The sequence below is a fragment of the Cuculus canorus genome, chromosome 18 (assembly GCF_017976375.1).
Source record: "Cuculus canorus isolate bCucCan1 chromosome 18, bCucCan1.pri, whole genome shotgun sequence".
Taxonomy (NCBI): Eukaryota; Metazoa; Chordata; class Aves; order Cuculiformes; family Cuculidae; genus Cuculus; species Cuculus canorus.
Window position 1 is genome coordinate 646,417 of NC_071418.1, and position 15,858 is coordinate 662,274.

The 15,858-nt window shown below is 55.9% G+C and overlaps 2 protein-coding genes across 6 annotated transcripts; both read left to right on the top strand.

Annotated features, from left to right (window-relative positions):
- The first annotated feature begins 1,196 nt into the window (after positions 1 to 1,196).
- SLC25A19 (solute carrier family 25 member 19) lies at positions 1,197 to 7,973 on the top strand. 3 transcript variants are annotated; one of them, XM_054083206.1, is made up of 7 exons: positions 1,197 to 1,238; positions 1,607 to 1,749; positions 2,214 to 2,369; positions 3,135 to 3,305; positions 4,203 to 4,386; positions 5,550 to 5,680; positions 6,602 to 7,973. In XM_054083206.1, the coding sequence occupies exons 2-7, from the start codon at positions 1,624 to 1,626 to the stop codon at positions 6,800 to 6,802; spliced, it is 969 nt and encodes a 322-aa protein (XP_053939181.1). In that variant the 5' UTR covers positions 1,197 to 1,238; positions 1,607 to 1,623; the 3' UTR covers positions 6,803 to 7,973. The 3 variants fall into 3 exon arrangements, with proteins under 3 accessions (XP_053939181.1, XP_053939180.1, XP_053939182.1); XM_054083205.1 differs by having other exon boundaries at positions 1,216 to 1,250; XM_054083207.1 differs by lacking the exon at positions 1,197 to 1,238 and adding an exon at positions 1,276 to 1,305.
- MIF4GD (MIF4G domain containing) lies at positions 4,364 to 15,616 on the top strand. 3 transcript variants are annotated; one of them, XM_054083210.1, is made up of 7 exons: positions 10,303 to 10,413; positions 11,263 to 11,438; positions 11,847 to 11,983; positions 12,755 to 12,864; positions 13,153 to 13,308; positions 13,998 to 14,090; positions 14,719 to 15,616. In XM_054083210.1, exons 3-7 carry the CDS (start codon positions 11,902 to 11,904, stop codon positions 14,944 to 14,946), a joined length of 669 nt encoding a protein of 222 aa, XP_053939185.1. In that variant the 5' UTR covers positions 10,303 to 10,413; positions 11,263 to 11,438; positions 11,847 to 11,901; the 3' UTR covers positions 14,947 to 15,616. The 3 variants fall into 3 exon arrangements, with proteins under 3 accessions (XP_053939186.1, XP_053939184.1, XP_053939185.1); XM_054083211.1 differs by lacking the exons at positions 10,303 to 10,413; positions 11,263 to 11,438 and adding an exon at positions 4,364 to 4,386; XM_054083209.1 differs by lacking the exon at positions 11,263 to 11,438 and having other exon boundaries at positions 10,259 to 10,413; positions 14,719 to 15,614.
- Positions 15,617 to 15,858: the final 242 nt, after the last annotated feature.

Genomic DNA, 15,858 nt, shown 5'->3' on the forward strand with positions numbered 1-15,858 from the left:
CCAGGTCACCAGAGCACCAGGTCACTGGGCACGTGTGGTGTGAGGAATAGCAGGAGAGGGGAAAGGGACGGTTGTGTTGCTCCAGGGTTGCAGACTCTGTGTCCGTCTGGGCGGTGGGAGCATGGCGTGGCCAGAGTTATTCCCTTGCTTTGCTCTAAGCCTTTTCCCAAGCTGCTGGTGTGCTCTGGGCTGCAGCGTCCAGGGAGCCGGCAAGGAGTGCGATGCAGTGGCGGCTGCCGGAGCCTTGCCAAGGGCAGGGATGGCAGTAGGTGACCTGGGTGATTGGTGCCTTGTGGTTTGGTGCTGCTCCTACTGCCTGGAGAGGTGGAACCACTCGTGTGTGGGTTGTCTGCTGGGAGCTCCTGCTCCGTTGGCTTCTCCCCAACCTGTGCTCGTGCTCAGGACGTGCCTGAGTTTTGTGCTCAGTTTTAATGCTCCATCGGGAAAGGCCCACAGTAGGACCAGGCTGGTTTGTAACAAGCACTGTTCATCATTTTCTTCACACATAGATGCAGCCAAGGATCTTGTGGTTGCTCAGGAATGCTTGGATATCCCTACGATGGGCTCCAGTTGTTCATTTGTGCAGCGCAGTCGGTGTAGAAGTGATGGGCAGTGTGAGTGGGAGCTCCAGCACTGGAACAGAGTGCGTTCCTTGAAGTTGTGCTGTTTGTACATTGGGGACTGTTGGAAAGTGTAGAAATTTATCCTTTCCCCGTGCTTTAGAGAGGAGGAAAGCGTCCGAGCTGCCCGCAGTGGCCAAGGAGGTCCCAGCACCGCGCTTGGGTCCGGCCTGGGTGGCCGCAGGAGCAGGGACGGGATCGTCCCCCTGCGCTCGGCGCTGGGGGGGCTGCGCCTCGAATCCCGGGTTCAGTTCTGGCCCCTCACTCCAAGAAGGACCCTGAGGGGCTGGAACGCGTCTGGAGAAGGGAACGGAGCTGGGAAGGGGCTGGAGAACAGGGGTTGTGGGAGCAGTGAAGGACCTGGGGGGGATTTAGCCTGGAGAAGAGAAGGCTGAGGGAGCCCTCATCGCTCTCTGCAGCTCTGGAAAGGAGCGTGTGGGCAGCGGGCACTGAGCTCTGCTCCCGGGAACGAGAGAGGGAATGAGCGGGAGCGGCGCGGGGCGGGGCGCGGGCCGGGCGGCGGAGGGACACGAGCACGGCGCGCGGCCGGAACTACATTGCCCCGCGCCCGGGACCACATCGCTCCGCGCGCAGGCGCACTGCGGCCGCGCCCTAACGGTGCGTTTGAGAGTGAGAGAGTTCGGGTGAAGGGCGGGGGCTTAAACTGGGGAGAGGCTGGAGTGAGGTAAAATTTAGGGCGCAAGAGGGGTTTGGGGTGAAGGAAAGTTCGGGATGAGGGGTTTGGGGTGAAGGGGGACTGTTTGAGGGGAACTTTGGGGTGAAAAACGGGATTTGGGGTGAAGGGGAAGGTTGGGGTGAAGGGGGTTGTGATGAGGGGGTGTTTGCGGTGAGGGAATGTGAGGAGGGTTTGAGCTCCTGAGGATTTGAGCTCCTGAGGATTTGAGGAGTGGGGTTGGGGCTGGGAAGGTTTGAGGTTTGGGGGGGCTGCTGGGTGGGCAGGGCTGACGGGCCCCGTCCCCGTCTAGGCTGGGACCCCAGCACCATGGTGGGCTACGACCCCGAGGCCAGCTGCGTCTCCTCAGCAGAAGCAGCTGCAGCAGGATCTGCGTCCGGCTTGGTCACCCGCGTCCTCATCAGTCCCCTGGATGTCATCAAGATCCGCTTCCAGGTGCCTGCCCTGCTGAGCGAGCCCATTGCTGAGCAGAGCTGGCGGTGTCCTCGATGAGCAGGGCGCTCGTGCGAGCAGCGTGCCCCAAACCTGCGCTCAGCCCTCACCGACGCTGTGTACGAGTTATGCAAGGCAGTGGGGCTGGTTGTACAACCGAACTGCTGTGTCTGAATGGGAGCTTGTGCTTTTCGTAGCTTGTTCTTTGCTTTTGTGAATGAGCTTAGCTATCTCACTGAGTTTCACCACCATCTCTGCTGATTACCTCTGTGTTGCGTGCAGGGTTTTATTCTTTTAGAGCCCTGTGTAGATAACATCCCTGTCAGTTCTAGGCATGATCTTGTGGGAAGGCAAAACATCAGCTCTTGGCACTGGTTGGCCAACAGGGCTGTGAATTCCTGAACTGGACACTCAGACCTTGTCGAAACCTAATGTGGAATTGAAAAGTTTTCTTTGTTTCCCTCCAGCTTCAGATCGAGCAGCTTTCCTCCAGAAACCCGGGGGCCAAGTACCACAGTATCTTGCAGGCTGTACAGCGCATCTTCCAGGAAGAGGGGCTGGTTGCCTTCTGGAAGGGCCATGTTCCCGCTCAGTTCCTTTCAGTCGGCTATGGAGCTGTTCAGGTGAGGTGACTGGACATCATCTGGGCCCAGCCTGTGCACACCGGACTCTGCTTCTCTTTGGTCTGCCTGCATGGGCAGAAAGATCTGGGTTTAAACTATGAGTGCAAGCCAGCTCCAGCCTCAAAGACATGTAATTGTATAATGGTCATATATAATTCCAAAGTGAATATTCCTGAGCTGCTGAGTGGAGTACAGCCAGAGCCAGCCGAGTTCTGTCTGTCTGGTGTCACAAACAAGCCCTGCTTGCTCCTGATGCTTAGCATGGCTTTTTGTGTCCAGGCCTGGGTAGCTCTTTGCTTTTGTTCATGCTGTCATCTCACAGCATGTTAGTAAAATCTCAGTGCGGCTGGTGGTGGTGTTTGTGCTTCATTTGTAAATATTAAGTGCTCTAAGAGCAGCGTTGAAGGGCTCATGGACTGTCACACAGCAAGAACTTTGCAGGACACAGAGCATTAAAATGAGCTTTTCACAATTCTAAATGCAAGATTTGGCACAAGTCTCAGGAGGTCAGACTATCCCAGGCATTCCTCGGCTGTTCAGTGATGATTTCATAGTAACATGGTATCATAGTACAGTTAGGGTTGGAAGGGACCTTAAAGATCATCTAGTTCCAACGGCTTGCAGCAATGGGCTGTAAGGAGGACCGAGCAAGAAGGGGGTTACAGGCAGTGGGTGTGGCTCTTTTGGTGGGATGAATGTGGAGTGGGAGATGTGTGTCGGTGATAAGGATTGATGCCTTGACCCGTGTGTGTTTGTTTCTGTCAGTTCATGGCATTTGAAAGCCTGACAAAACTGGTGCACAACGTCACCTCGTACGATGCCCGCGATTCCTTCGTGCACTTCGTCTGCGGCGGGCTGGCTGCCTGCACAGCCACAGTTGCAGTTCAGCCAGTTGACACACTGCGCACCCGCTTTGCTGCTCAGGGTGAGCCTAAGGTATGGCTGGCATTCCTCGTCCATTGTATGTGAGTACAGGAGGTGCGGAAGCATAGAGCCGCCTGTGGGCAATATAACTGAGCAGGTGCTGCGATTGGGCAATATTTGCATGGTTGCCAAGCTGTTGACACAGGCTCATTAATTGTGTCTTGCTGGTCCTGGTTGTGCTTGACTCCCGACGAGTGACGCAGAAAGGAGAAACCGGCCTTAACGGGATAACTCCATTTTTCTTTCGGCTGTTGGCCGTTCACAGAGCACGCTCCGCACTCTGTTGGACATTTCCTGTTTCAAATTTCAGACTCGTGTTTCGATAATGAGGGGGGTGATACTTGAACCCAGTCACCCTTCCCCTGTGTTCATGTTCTTGCTTACACAATAATTGGTCTCCATGCTGATGCGGTCTGTAATGCCTGGACTCACAGGGGTTTGTACCAGAGCCGTGTCGGGTTTTGGCTCATCCTGTAGTGGGATCTCAGTGTACATTTTATGAATTCTGCTGTGGGAGGAAGCAGAGCTGCTAAGAGAAGAATAAAAATGGTGTCTGCGATGCAGTGGTCTTGGGATGCAGCTCTCGGCTCTGAGGCTCTTTATGTCACTTAGCAGCGCAGTGTGAGTGTAGGGTCTGGTGCCAGCCCAGGCCAGTCAGCGCAGGGCTAACAGTTCCCTGCTTAGAGACAAGTTTGGGCTGTCAGCTTCATAGCAGAGTCGCAGGGCCTTAGCTGAGATCACTGTGAGGAGGTGCAAACCACTGTGTTCATCGCTTTGGGCTACAAACCCATCAGTTGTATTTTGGGCAGCGGGAAATTCCTGTCCCTGTTCCTGGGAAAAAGCCTGGCCTTTGGTTTGCTGGTTTCCAGCCTGTTTCGCTGGAGAGTGACACTCTTTTTTACTGCCTAGGTCTATCGCAACCTTCGCCACGCAGTGGTGACCATGTACCAGACAGAAGGGCCTTGGACTTTCTACAGAGGTTTGACCCCCACCATTGTTGCGGTCTTCCCATATGCTGGTCTCCAATTCTCATTCTACAACATCCTGCAGCACTTCTCCGAGTGGGTGATTCCAGCTGAAGGGAAGAAGGGAGGTAGGCATTTGAGGGAGTGATGTCTGCGAGCTGAGGAGGAAGGGATGATATTTGGGAGAGTCTGGGAGACAGACAACAGTACAGTTTTTTTATACTGTCATCCTTTTTGGTGGAACATCTGAAAAGTGCCTCAATTTCCCGTCTCGTTCTCACTCCTGCACAGATATTGTGAAAGTAAGCACTATGACATTTACAAAGAGCTCCTGTTATGGAATAACGGTGATGGAAACACGGGTGGTTGGGAAAGTGAGGTGTCACCAGGCAGAGTGCTCTTTCTTGAGCTGCCTGATGTTGCTGATGCTGTGGGCACACAATGCTGGCGTCATCCTTCTCTGTTTCAGTAGTACTGGGGGGACAGGACTCTTGGGTTTCCTCAGGAAATCTCCCAGCAGATCCCAGCACGGCTGTTGCAGAAGGGGGTTCCTTTCGCCTAGTTTAAGACTGCCAGGCTCTTGATTTGGTGCTTTCCTGTTGGTTTCTAGCTCCGCTATGAGATATTCATCCTGATGCTGCTGTCACCTTGGCAGCTGTAGATAGGAGTTCTTCCCTGAAAGTGTCTGCAGCATCAGTGTGGGGATGTTCTTTGGCCGGATTTCTCTGAGCAGAGGAACGAGGCTTTTAAGTAACATGTCTGTGTGTTTTATCTTTAGGTGGCAGGGGCTGGTGGTGGCTTTGTGCTGGGAACTCAGGTTTGTCAGGAAAAGTCTAATATCACAAACCTCGTCTCCCACAAGCCTCTGAAATCATCAGGCAGTGTCCACTTGTGACTTGTTCGAGTCCAGCAGAAGTCAGCGAGCAGTCAGGAGTGCAGCATTTCCAGTGACCAGGCTTTTACTCAGGCCATGAATGATTTTCCACCCACCAGTGGCAGGTTCTGTGGTGACCAGGGTGTTGTGCCGTGCCCCTTGGCAGACAAAAAGCATAAATCAGTGTAGTGAACCAAAGTGAGCAGTCACCTCTGGCTCCAACAGACACTGCGAGCCTGATGTAGAGAATAGAGATGGAGGTGCTGTGGCCCAGACTACACAGAAGAGGGGCCTTTCTGGCCTTACTTCTTGTGAGAAGTGGTTTTTCACTTACCTCTCCAGAACTCCTTAATGAGAACTCTCTGCTCATCCTCTTTTTTTCTCTCCCCACTGTCCTCTCTGCTTTCTACTTCTCAGGCAATGTTAGAAACCTCGTTTGTGGCAGCTGTGCCGGCATCATCAGCAAAACCCTCACTTACCCTTTTGACGTGATCAAAAAACGACTGCAAGTGGGTGGCTTTGAGCAGGCCCGGGCAGCGTTCGGGCAGGTGAGAGATGTTGGAATTGACTGATTTTCATGAGTGCGGATTCGCGTCCAGAGCCAGGCACCCCCAGAGTGCAGTGGTGGTTCACCAGCAGTGCCTGTTTTGTTCGTGTTCAGCTCTGGGGCTCCCGGGGAACTTGGAGCTAAGCACTGGTTTTGCTTTGTAATAGGAATAGCTCCGTGAATGACCTGCAGTTGTTCTATTGTCCAGCATACCTGTGCTCTGCCTTCTCCTCCATCTCTGTCAGGTTGGCTGTCTTGGAGCTGGGAAGGAGTTGAGCAGGCAAAGGGGGTTTCAGTTTTCTTTGCTTTTCTGGTTGCAGCTCGGTGTTCGTGATTCAGGGCCGAGTTACTGGCAGAGGATGACACTGACTTTATGCTGGGATTACCTGGCTGTCAGGAGCCTTTTCTAACAGTAATATTTTGATACACATGTTCAGTGTGTGTCCTGGTGTACCTGAACATCCTGAAATTCAAAGCAAATCAAATACTTCTGGTGTCCTTCAGCACCATTCTTCCCACTCAAATACACCACAAGACAAACACAGGTCTTCCGAGGAACTGTCTCTTCTTTTCCCTGAAATGTGGAAATATTCTCGTTTCCTTCCCATTCCTTGGATCTGAGAAGCAAATTGTTCAGGAAGCTCTGGGATAGGAACTTGATGTCCTAAACCATTGCACTGGATGCTTCTCTTCCAGTCAGGTGCACAATTTGTTCTCAGCATTGATGCGCCACAAGAGGTTAACACTTGGCAGTGTGACAGTATGATGTGCACAGAGCAGATTGGGAGAATTTAAAGCACCGTTGCTGTGGTTTTTTTCTGTTAGAAAGTTGAAAAGCTGTCCCTCTTTAGAGAGTGAGCTCTTTTCCAGGTCAGCTGTCCAGCTTTTCTCTTGTTTAACCCTTTTGCCATTTCTCCCCCAGGTGCGGGTGTACAGGGGTCTCCTGGACTGCATGCAGCAGATCATGCGAGAGGAGGGCCCAGGAGGATTCTTTAAGGGCCTTTCGCCCAGCCTGCTGAAGGCTGCTGCCTCTACTGGTCTCATCTTCTTCTGGTATGAGCTGTTCTGCAGCCTGCTCTGTGCCCTGAAGAGCACCAACAGCACTGCCAGGAAGGAGGGCTGAAAGGGCAAGAGTTTGGCTGCCTAGTGTTCCCCAGAGGAGGGGAAATGACGGCTTTGCTCTGTCCTGAGCGTGTTGGGAATGTCCAAGCTCCCAGAGCTCCACCAGCTTGTAGGAAATGACGTGGGGCCAAGCAGAAGGAGAATGCAACTGCGGTTCTGCTGGAGACACTTGGCTGCTTTGCTGGGAGCTGTGCCACTGAGTGCTTTTCTCTCCGTCTCCTCCCATATCAGCACACATGTAGTGGGGGAGAGGGGAGCCAAGCAGACGCTTGCCTAACAGAGACCGCGCTCTGACAGGGCGCCTGATGGTGGATGAATTCTGTGCTTGCCTGGATTGCACAGTGGTCCTGGCTTAGCGAGGGCTGTTTAACCTGCATACACCACTGCTCACCACTGCATCCGCACACCTTTGTTTCCTTGCTCACGGCCTGTTGTCTGTGCCATATTCTTTTCCCCACATTGCACGGGTAGCTCTGCTGCTGTGAGCTCGGCTCTAGCCTCTTCAGTGTGCTCAGAACCTCGGGTTTTCTTTTCTTTGCTGCCAGCTACTGCTTCCTGATAGCCACTCGCTGGCTGCGCATCCTCTGCTGCCTTAAACACCGAATCTGGTGGATCATACTGACCCAGACGTTCTCTTTCCTTAACTCTGGTGGTGTTGATTGTACCTTAAGTGCTGGCCGCTCTTCCTGCGTGTTCTGCCATGCATCTCTTTGGGTTTTTATTGCCTCAGTCTGCTCTTTACCTGCAGACTAAGAAGCCCCCTGTAAGGGGACTCAACGCACAAGGCCAGTTCTTACCTCAAGGCACTTTGCAGTGAGTAAACAAATGCGTGTACAGCTGTAGAAATGCTTTGTCTAAGTCGGAATTATGAAGGAAAAATCCTTTGGAAACTGGTAAATGTCTTTAAAAAAAGACAAAACCCTCTTTTGAATGTTTCTAGCAAGTGTTTCTGTAGTGGCCTCTACATTTCTGACCCCCAGTCCCGCAGTGCTGCTGACAAAGGGCAGTGCTTTGACCAGATCGGCTGAGGTGAGGGGACCGAACATTAAGTCAGAACTGGTTGGTTTGTCTCAGTGCTTGATGAGAAAAGGAGGATAGGATTAGAGCTGGAGAGGTGTTTGCCTGGAGTTTCAAACATTTTGTCAGTGGCTAAAAAAAAAAAAAAAAGAGCAACTCTGGCAGTGTTCAGGTGTTAATCCCAAATGGCCTGGCTACTTTCCAGCGTGACCAATTCCATTCTGTTGACTCAGCTTCTCCTGGCAACACTGAACGTATCAGTGCTGCTCCCTTATCCTGAACCATTGTGAGGGGCTGTTTGTGAACAGCAGCGGCTCCACCGCTGGCTGAGGTATCTGGGGAGATCCCTCGCAATCCCGGGCCAGACACCTCTGTGTCAGCTGTGGTGTGAGACCGTGCAGTGCAAAGTGGCAGTGGGCCTGCAGGTTTCTTTGAGAGCTCCGTAAGATGGGATTCGCTGGGCAGTGGCAGCATCGGGCAGGAAGCTGATGTGTGAGCATTGGAGAGGGAATGTTAGCTGCACGTACTCTAAAAATGGGCAGTTCTGCTTGGGGGAGAAAATGCAAAGAATGTGGAGTGAAGTTTCTCCAAGTGCCTCAATTCTTTTGGTGTTTTCCTGTGTTACTTGGGCTTTGAGATTTGAGTTGCTTTGTTCGTCACTGGGACACTATTCAGGGTTGCTGTGCAGCCTGAGGCATTGCAGGCAAACGGCTGTAGGGACAGGTGGCTTGGCTTCTGCGCTGGAAGGGTAGCAATGGAGGGCACAGGGCAGTTTTTCCTCTCTGGGACACATTTTTCCCCCACTCTGCCTTCAGTGAGCTTGCCTCCGTCCAGTAGACGGCAGAGTTGGAGTTTGAGTTGTGCCCATCTGGCCCAGGCTGCAAAAGAGACTCCCTGGTCGGAAGCCTCTGGCAGGCAGCCTGTTTTATCAGTCCCCACGGACCCATAAAGGCAGCTGGTCCTATAGTGAGGGGCGGAGAAAGAGGGGGTGACCTCAGCTGTACGATATGAGAAGCTGGATCTAACCTTTGCCTCACCGCTCGCCTCTGCTCAGCAGCACCCGTCTGTCACAGCTCCACTGTGCACTTTGCTGAGTGGGAGGTGCTGCTGGGGAAGCGACTGCAATGGGAACGTTGTCTTCTGCTTGGGAATCAGACTGGGTCGGTGCAGAGCACTAGGAGGACAGGTCTTATTTCTGATGGTGCTCTGGCAGCACACACTGTGTGGAGCAAAATGTCCTGGAATTAGAGGGGTGGAAGGTGGGACAGATCTGGAGTCACCTTGTTCTCCCATATTGTTGTGACCCAAACCGGACTGATGTGCTGGAACAGATGGACTCATGGAAACTGCGTACCAGTTCAGTCTCAAGGGACTTGACCTGGTGGGTTACTCGCTGTGTGATGGCTGGGGTGTTACTCTGATGTAATCCTATCAGCGGGGATTTGTGCTGCCTGAAGTTCACCTCCCAAGCTGCTCAGGAGTTGCGTTTGTTTTCTTCCAGTGCCTTTCTCCATCAGAATGTCTAAAAGCACTTTAGCAGGCAAAGCATCCAAGCCACGGGGTGGCTTTCGGGGAGCCACCATTGCTGTGATGAACGTGCTGCCTCGCCGAGGGCCTGGAGCACTGCTGGTCCCAGGGGACTGCCCGGAGCCCCGCGGCACCGTTTCTGAAAAGCAGTGACTGTTGAACATCCGGGGCTGGAATGGGTCGTGTTTGATTTGGATTCGAGTTTCCCGTGCCATGTAGAGCTGTAATTCTCTAGCATTTTGCTGTGGTTCCGGGTGGATCTTTCGCGGTTGCTGTTTTCTGAAAGCACCCGAGCACAATGCGCACAATGTGTGCCTGCCTTTGGGAAAAGGTGCATTAAATCCTTCGTTACACTCCCGTCTGGCTGCAGTTTATTTATTCCCTTTCTCGTGCGCGTGCCCAGGAGCACCTGGCAATCTCCGGACAGTGCTTCAGTAATTCCCTGATGCTGTGATAAATGCTGTCAGGGCTTCAGCCCCCAAACGCTCGGGAGTTGAGAGGGAGACAGTGCAGTGCGCCGTGGCTCGCCCCCCCGCCGGTGCCCGTGCCCTGGGTCAGCGCATCTCCCCTTTCCCCGTGTTTTTCGACAGATGTTTCCATGCCGCTGCCCCGAGAGGAGCGCGGAACGCGTGCGAGTTCCTCCCGGAGAGCGGCAGCGGGTGCAGCTGTCGCCGGGAGAGCCCGGCTGGGGCTCGGGGGGCTCAAACCGGCCGCACGGAGCGGGAGCAGTCGGTGTAACGGGGGGTCCCCGGGATGCAGAGGGTGTCGGGGGGCGGCTCCAAGGGATGCTCGGGAGTGGCCAGGGGATCCCGGGGCGCTGGTCCTCGTGCCTGGAGGGCCTGGAGGAGTCCGGGTACCCCGTGCCGGAGGAGCCGGGCGATGCCCGGGGTGCCGGTCCCGGTGCCGGCCGGCGCTGGCGGGGGCGCTGCTCCGCCGCCCCGTCCCGTCCCGTCCCTCCCCCGGCGCGGGCGAGGAAATGACCTAAGAGGAAACCGGGGCCGGGCGGGAGCAGCGCCGGAGCCGCGCGATGCCCCGGCGGCAGCGGCAGCCAGCGGAGGCGGCAGCCAGGTCGGTGGGTCCCCCGGGATCCGCTGCCCCGGGCCGGGCGAGACAGCAGCGGGGTCTCGAGGGGCTCAGCCGCGGGCAGGGACGGGGCTCCCGGCGGCTGCTGGCGGCCCCGGAGCAGCCCCGGCGGTGCTCGGGGTCTCCTGCTTCTCCGCGGGGTCCCTCGAGCTCGGGACAGTTCTCACTGCAGCCCCCGGGACCGCGCGGGGACCCCGGGGCTGCTGTCCCCGGGCGGGCAGCGGGACCCCCGGTGCGGAGGGCCCGGCGGTGCGGCACCGCGAGTAGAGCCGTGCCTAGGGAGGTGCCCGGGGCGGCGGTGGCACAGACGCTGCTGGACGGGCTGGGGCGCTTTCTGCTTCGTGCGAGCGGCGCTGGGCTCTCGCTGGGCTCCTCCTGCGTGGCGGTGCTGCTGGAGGCGAGAGCAGAGAGGGACCCGGAGCGGGATGGGAGGTCACACAGGAAACCGGCACAGAGGGCACCCGGCAGCTTGTGATCCATCCGGGACAGAAACCTGCGCGCAGGTGTCGGGGCAGGGACCCCTGTGCAGGTGGGAGCGGCGAGAGCCGGTTGTCTCCCCGTGGGCTGCCCAGGGCCGCATCAGGAGGGCAGAGAGAGATCCACCCGCTGGCGAGCCCCGCTCTGCTCCGAGTGGCTGCGTGCTGTGCCGTGGCTTCGTGGCAAGCAGCGTGTCCGAGGGGTCGGGTGGTTGTGTCCGTGCCTCTGAAGGGCGATGGGCTCCGGCTTTAATCCAGGCAGGGACCTGTTTGCAGAGAGGGCTGACTAACGGCCCAGGAATTTCCACAGGCTGGCAAAACTCATTTGGCCTCTCTTGTTTGCGCTGGGACTGGCCAGCCCAGCATTTTGCATCCAGCAGATCATCTCGTGTGCGTGTCAAAGCGAGCTCTTCCTCTCTGTGCTGTGCCTACCCTCCTGCTGTCTCCGTTGTAGCAAGAAGCAGAAGACAATGAATGCAGAGACTCTCTAGGAGCACTGCTGGTGCTGCCGGGAGCTCTGCTTGGCTGCAGAGGGTGAGGCAGGGGCTGTTGCTGTTGGGGGTTCGGCTGCCAAGCTTGCTGTCTCGCTAGGAGCCGAGGGAGCCTGGCCCTGGTGCTCATTGCTCTGGCAAGTGGGTGCTGGATGCTGAGGGGCCGCTTTGGTACTTCCCAGGCTTTTGTGTGAAACAGGCTGAGTTGGTGTTTCAGAGGCACGAGGGAGTGGGTGCGCGCGTGGTCCTGCGGGTGCTCTCCTGTGATACAGCTGGAGCAGGCTTTGCTCAGATCTCAGGCCCGTGCTGGGTGCCCTAATGACAGAGGAGACCCCTCCGGGTGGGGGCTGTCAGGGTAACAGCCTGCGCTCCAGTGCTAGAGGGGGGCTGCCACACGCCTGGGGCAGCTCTGCCCCTCCGACCAACCAAGCCCTGTGTGCTCTTTCCCCAGGGACTGCCACTAGCCCATCCATTGCCTGGACTCTTGCCCTTGGAGGAAGCCAGTCATGGGGGAAACGGGCAAAGAAGAGTATAAAATACAGTCGTTTGACAGTGAGACTCAGAAGCTGCTGAAAACAGCCCTCAAAGGTGAGCAAGGTTTTTACGAGCTCCCCTGCCACACAGAGCTTGGCTGGGAGATGGGGCTGGGTGCTCAGACTCCCTTGAGGAACACCAGTGGCTCAGTGGGGAACAGCTGTGTTGTAAATGTTCATCTGTGACTGAGTGCCACCCATGAATCTTCTCCGGGAAGGGCTTTGCTCCCTGCCTCTTGTCCCCTCTCACCTTCTCACCAATGTTTAATGGTGCAGCTCTTCCAACTGCGCTCCTGGTTCTCACCCTTGTGGCTCTCCCTGGATTCTGAGTATTCAACTCTCCTGCTTTAACCCAGCATCTCTCCCCACATTTGGCCTCTTGCCCTTCCCAGTGCCTGGTTCTGCTCTCTGCCCTCCCCACTGCGGGGCCGTCTTGTCCCCCCACATCCCATGGGGTCCCCTCACCTTCATGTCTGTTTGAAGCCCGGCAGGAGTTTGCACCCCTGGCTCCCACTGACCCAACTCAGAAGCAGGGCTGGGATTTCAGGCTCAGATCAATGTCTTGTTTCCCTGCATTACCATTGCTTTCCCCCTGGGACAGCTGTGTCTCCAGCCTGGAGGTCCCTGCAGCAGTTGGAGATGGTGTCTCCAAAGCAGCCGGTGTCTCAGCGGCACTGTGGCTCTTGGTGTAGAAGTGAGCACGAGGTTTTGCACCATATAACGTGGTCATTCCAGGCCCTGCACAGACCCTGGCTGCTTTCCAGGTACCCCCCAGGCAAGCAGGACACAACGGGCGCTGGGTCCTGACAGCATTTCTATTCTGCAGATCCCAGCAACGTGGACCTGGAGAAAGTGGCCAATATTATAGTGGACCAGTCGCTCAAAGACTGCGTGTTCAGCAAGGAGGCAGGGCGCATCTGCTACACCATCATCCAGGTGAGAGTTCCCCATGTCCGGACAGCAAAACTCTAGGCCGGGTTGTCCCTAGGCTGGGCCAGGAGAGGCTTTGCCCAGCCCCGCGCTCCAGCCCCTCAGCCAGGTTGGCTCTTGTGCCATTTGCCTGCACTGCCACATCTACATGAGCACTGTTGGGTGTAGCTTTCCTGCTTCTCTGGGCAACCACAGGGGGTTATCCATGCAGGCCTACGTCCACCATGTACTAGCATCCCCCACCCTTCTTACACCCCCGTTTCATCCCTCTATCCTGCTTTTTTTGGCTCACAGGCAGAGAGCAAACAAGCTGGCCAGAGCGTCTTCCGGAGGAGCCTGCTGAACCGGCTGCAGCAGGAGTACAAGGACAGGGAGGAGCTGCGCACCCGCTCGCTCCAGGCCTGGATCTGCTACGTCACCTTCATCTGCAACATCTTCGACTACCTGAGGGTGAGGGGCCGGAGTAGGAGAGGCTGCTGTGGGGGGTGCAGAACGGCCCGGGGTCCACAGACACCAGGGCAGGAGTCGGGTGGGCATTGGGTGGAGCGCCCAGGCCAGCGCTCAGCATGAGGATGCTGCTGGGGCAGGTACTGCCTACGGGCACGCAAACGGGCTTGGAGAGGCAGAGTTGCCTCTGGGAACAGGCACAAAGTCTGGGCTTCCTCGTTTTGTTCCTGGTGTTTGAAGTCCTATCATTTGCCTGCTCCCACACGTCCCAGACTGAACCAGTTTAGTTGCTTTGAGTTCCTGGGGGGCACCACTGGGTGCTCACATCATTTCTAGCCCACATACTGATGGCGTTTGTCTGCAAGCCTTCGCTGCAGCAAGTGTGCTCGGATGCCTGCTTGGCATAGGTGTGGAAACGATGCAAGGAGAGCTGCAGGCAGGAAAATGCTGTTGCAGCAAGTGTATTTCCCAAGCCTATGTTTAAAAATAGATGTTTTTTTACATCATTTGCTCAACATCTCTGGCTCCTGGAGATTTGAACGTCTGATCTTCTCAGTGAATCCCACACTGCAGCATTTGGCAGCACAATCGAATTCTGCTCCCTTCCCTTTGAAGGTCAGCAAGGGAGTGAAATAGCTGCAAACTCCTCCCTCTGTGGCCCCAAGCTGACGATGGCTTCTGGCTCCCTGCAGGTGAACAACATGCCCATGATGGCTCTGGTGAACCCTGTGTACGACTGCCTTTTCCGGCTGGCGCAGCCCGACAGCCTGCGGAAGGAGGAAGAGGTGAGTGCAGGGCAGAGGGCTGCCAGCACCTGGTGTGCTGCGAGCACTGCCCCGGGTGATGCAGGCTCTGCATCCTGGGACGGAGGAGGGAGAGCTACCCCCCTAGTGCGTGCTGGAAGGAGATGGGGCAGGATGGGCCCTCTGGGTGATGCTCCATGCTAGCACAGCACTCCCACCCTGCAGCCCATCGACTCCCCTCCTTCTCCCAGGACCCAGTCAGTGCCCTTTTGTGCAACCCACCGGAGCTTCTGAGAGATTTAGTGCATGTTCCAGACACTTCCCCTGTTCTCTGAAGCACCTCCTCACTCCAGCCTCGGCTCCAGCCTTGCCATCCCTCCGTAGACATCCTGCAGAAATCAGTGTTTTTCCACCTGTGGTGGGCATGTTTCTGTGGCAACTTTGGCCAAGAGGCAGGGGAGTTCGGGATGTGCTTTTCCAGCGAATTTACTAGAGCAGATCCAGCCTCTCCTGCCTCCTGGATCTCAGCGACGTGGGGAAGCAGAACCATCACCTGTTGGAAATCCAGAGCAGAGGGAACAGGATGGGTTGGTCCATGACTGATGGCACCTCAGAGACGTGAACCTCCCATCCCTTTGTATTCAGCCATGTTCTTCTCTTCCTTCTGAAGGTGGACTGCTTGGTCCTCCAGCTCCACCGCATTGGCGAGCAGCTGGAGAAGATGAACTCCCAGCGGATGGATGAGCTCTTTTCCCTTCTCCGAGATGGCTTCCTTCTGCAGGAGGGGCTCAGCTCCCTCTCCCAGCTCCTGCTGCTGGAGATCATTGAGTTTCGCGCTGCCGACTGGAAGATGACGGACGCTGCCCAGAAATATTATTACAGCGAAGTGACGGATTGACGCCACTGCGGCAAGGGCAGCAATGCACCCAGCACTCTCACCAGCTTCACAACAAGTTTGAGTTTCTTTTCACACTAATATTTTTCTAGCACTTCCTGTAAATAGGATTTTACTGGCCAAGGCCTCTGGGCACGTACCTGCCTGTACCTGTCTGCAACTGGGGCCAGCCCGGCTTCGGAGGTTTGGAGAGGCGGGAAGGGCAGTGCACATTAAACCCAATAATTCTCCCATGGATTGTCCGGTCCTGGGCTGCTGGCTGACAAAGGGCACGGTGGGCGTCTGGATCCAACCAGCTTTCGAGATGGGGGTGAAGGAAAGCAGAGTTGAGGCTGCGAGCACTCTGCTTCACCCAAGAGCCAGCGGAGCTGCGGGACACAGAGAGGGATCTTCCGCAGCTCAGGCTGTGCCTGGCTCTCTGGACAAGGCGCAGGGAACGCCGCGGCCCCACAAACTGCTTGGCCAAGCGCCATTTTCCCAGCTCCTTCCAGCCCCCTGGCAGCACCCGCATGGACACAGCCTCCCCCGAGTCAGAGCCACGAGACCTGGTGCAGGGGTCCCAGAGCACACGCAGCCAGGACAGGTTTTCTAGGTTTTATACAGCGACTGTCACATATTTTTCAGAATTTAGGAAGTTTCAGCTATGGTTTCTTATAGAGAATGGGAGAGAAAGAAAGGAAAGAAAATAGTCTATTGAAAGATTTTTTTTCTAATAAAAGTTTTTCACTAACATGCCCCACTTTGTCTGCGCAGCTGCTGGACAACACCGCTTGAACAACACTTACAGGTTGCTCCTGCCCAAAGCCTGGCTGCAACGCCCATTTTTCCCCTCCGGTGCAGGGCGTCAGCGGGGCTTTACACAACCAGGGGAGCTGGGAAGAGCAGTGTGAGATTTAAGCAGCAGAAACAAAGGCT

Bases quoted from the DNA above. Each gene is read 5' to 3' on its own strand.
- SLC25A19 (XM_054083206.1), top strand. From the start codon at position 1,624: ATGGTGGGCTACGACCCCGAGGCCAGCTGCGTCTCCTCAGCAGAAGCA. The intron at 2,370-3,134 runs GTGAGGTGACTG...TGTTTCTGTCAG, and splicing joins TCGGCTATGGAGCTGTTCAG to TTCATGGCATTTGAAAGCCT. The intron at 3,306-4,202 runs GTATGGCTGGCA...TTTACTGCCTAG, and splicing joins CTGCTCAGGGTGAGCCTAAG to GTCTATCGCAACCTTCGCCA.
- MIF4GD (XM_054083211.1), top strand. From the start codon at position 11,902: ATGGGGGAAACGGGCAAAGAAGAGTATAAAATACAGTCGTTTGACAGT. The intron at 11,984-12,754 runs GTGAGCAAGGTT...TCTATTCTGCAG, and splicing joins GCTGAAAACAGCCCTCAAAG to ATCCCAGCAACGTGGACCTG. The intron at 14,091-14,718 runs GTGAGTGCAGGG...TTCCTTCTGAAG, and splicing joins GCCTGCGGAAGGAGGAAGAG to GTGGACTGCTTGGTCCTCCA.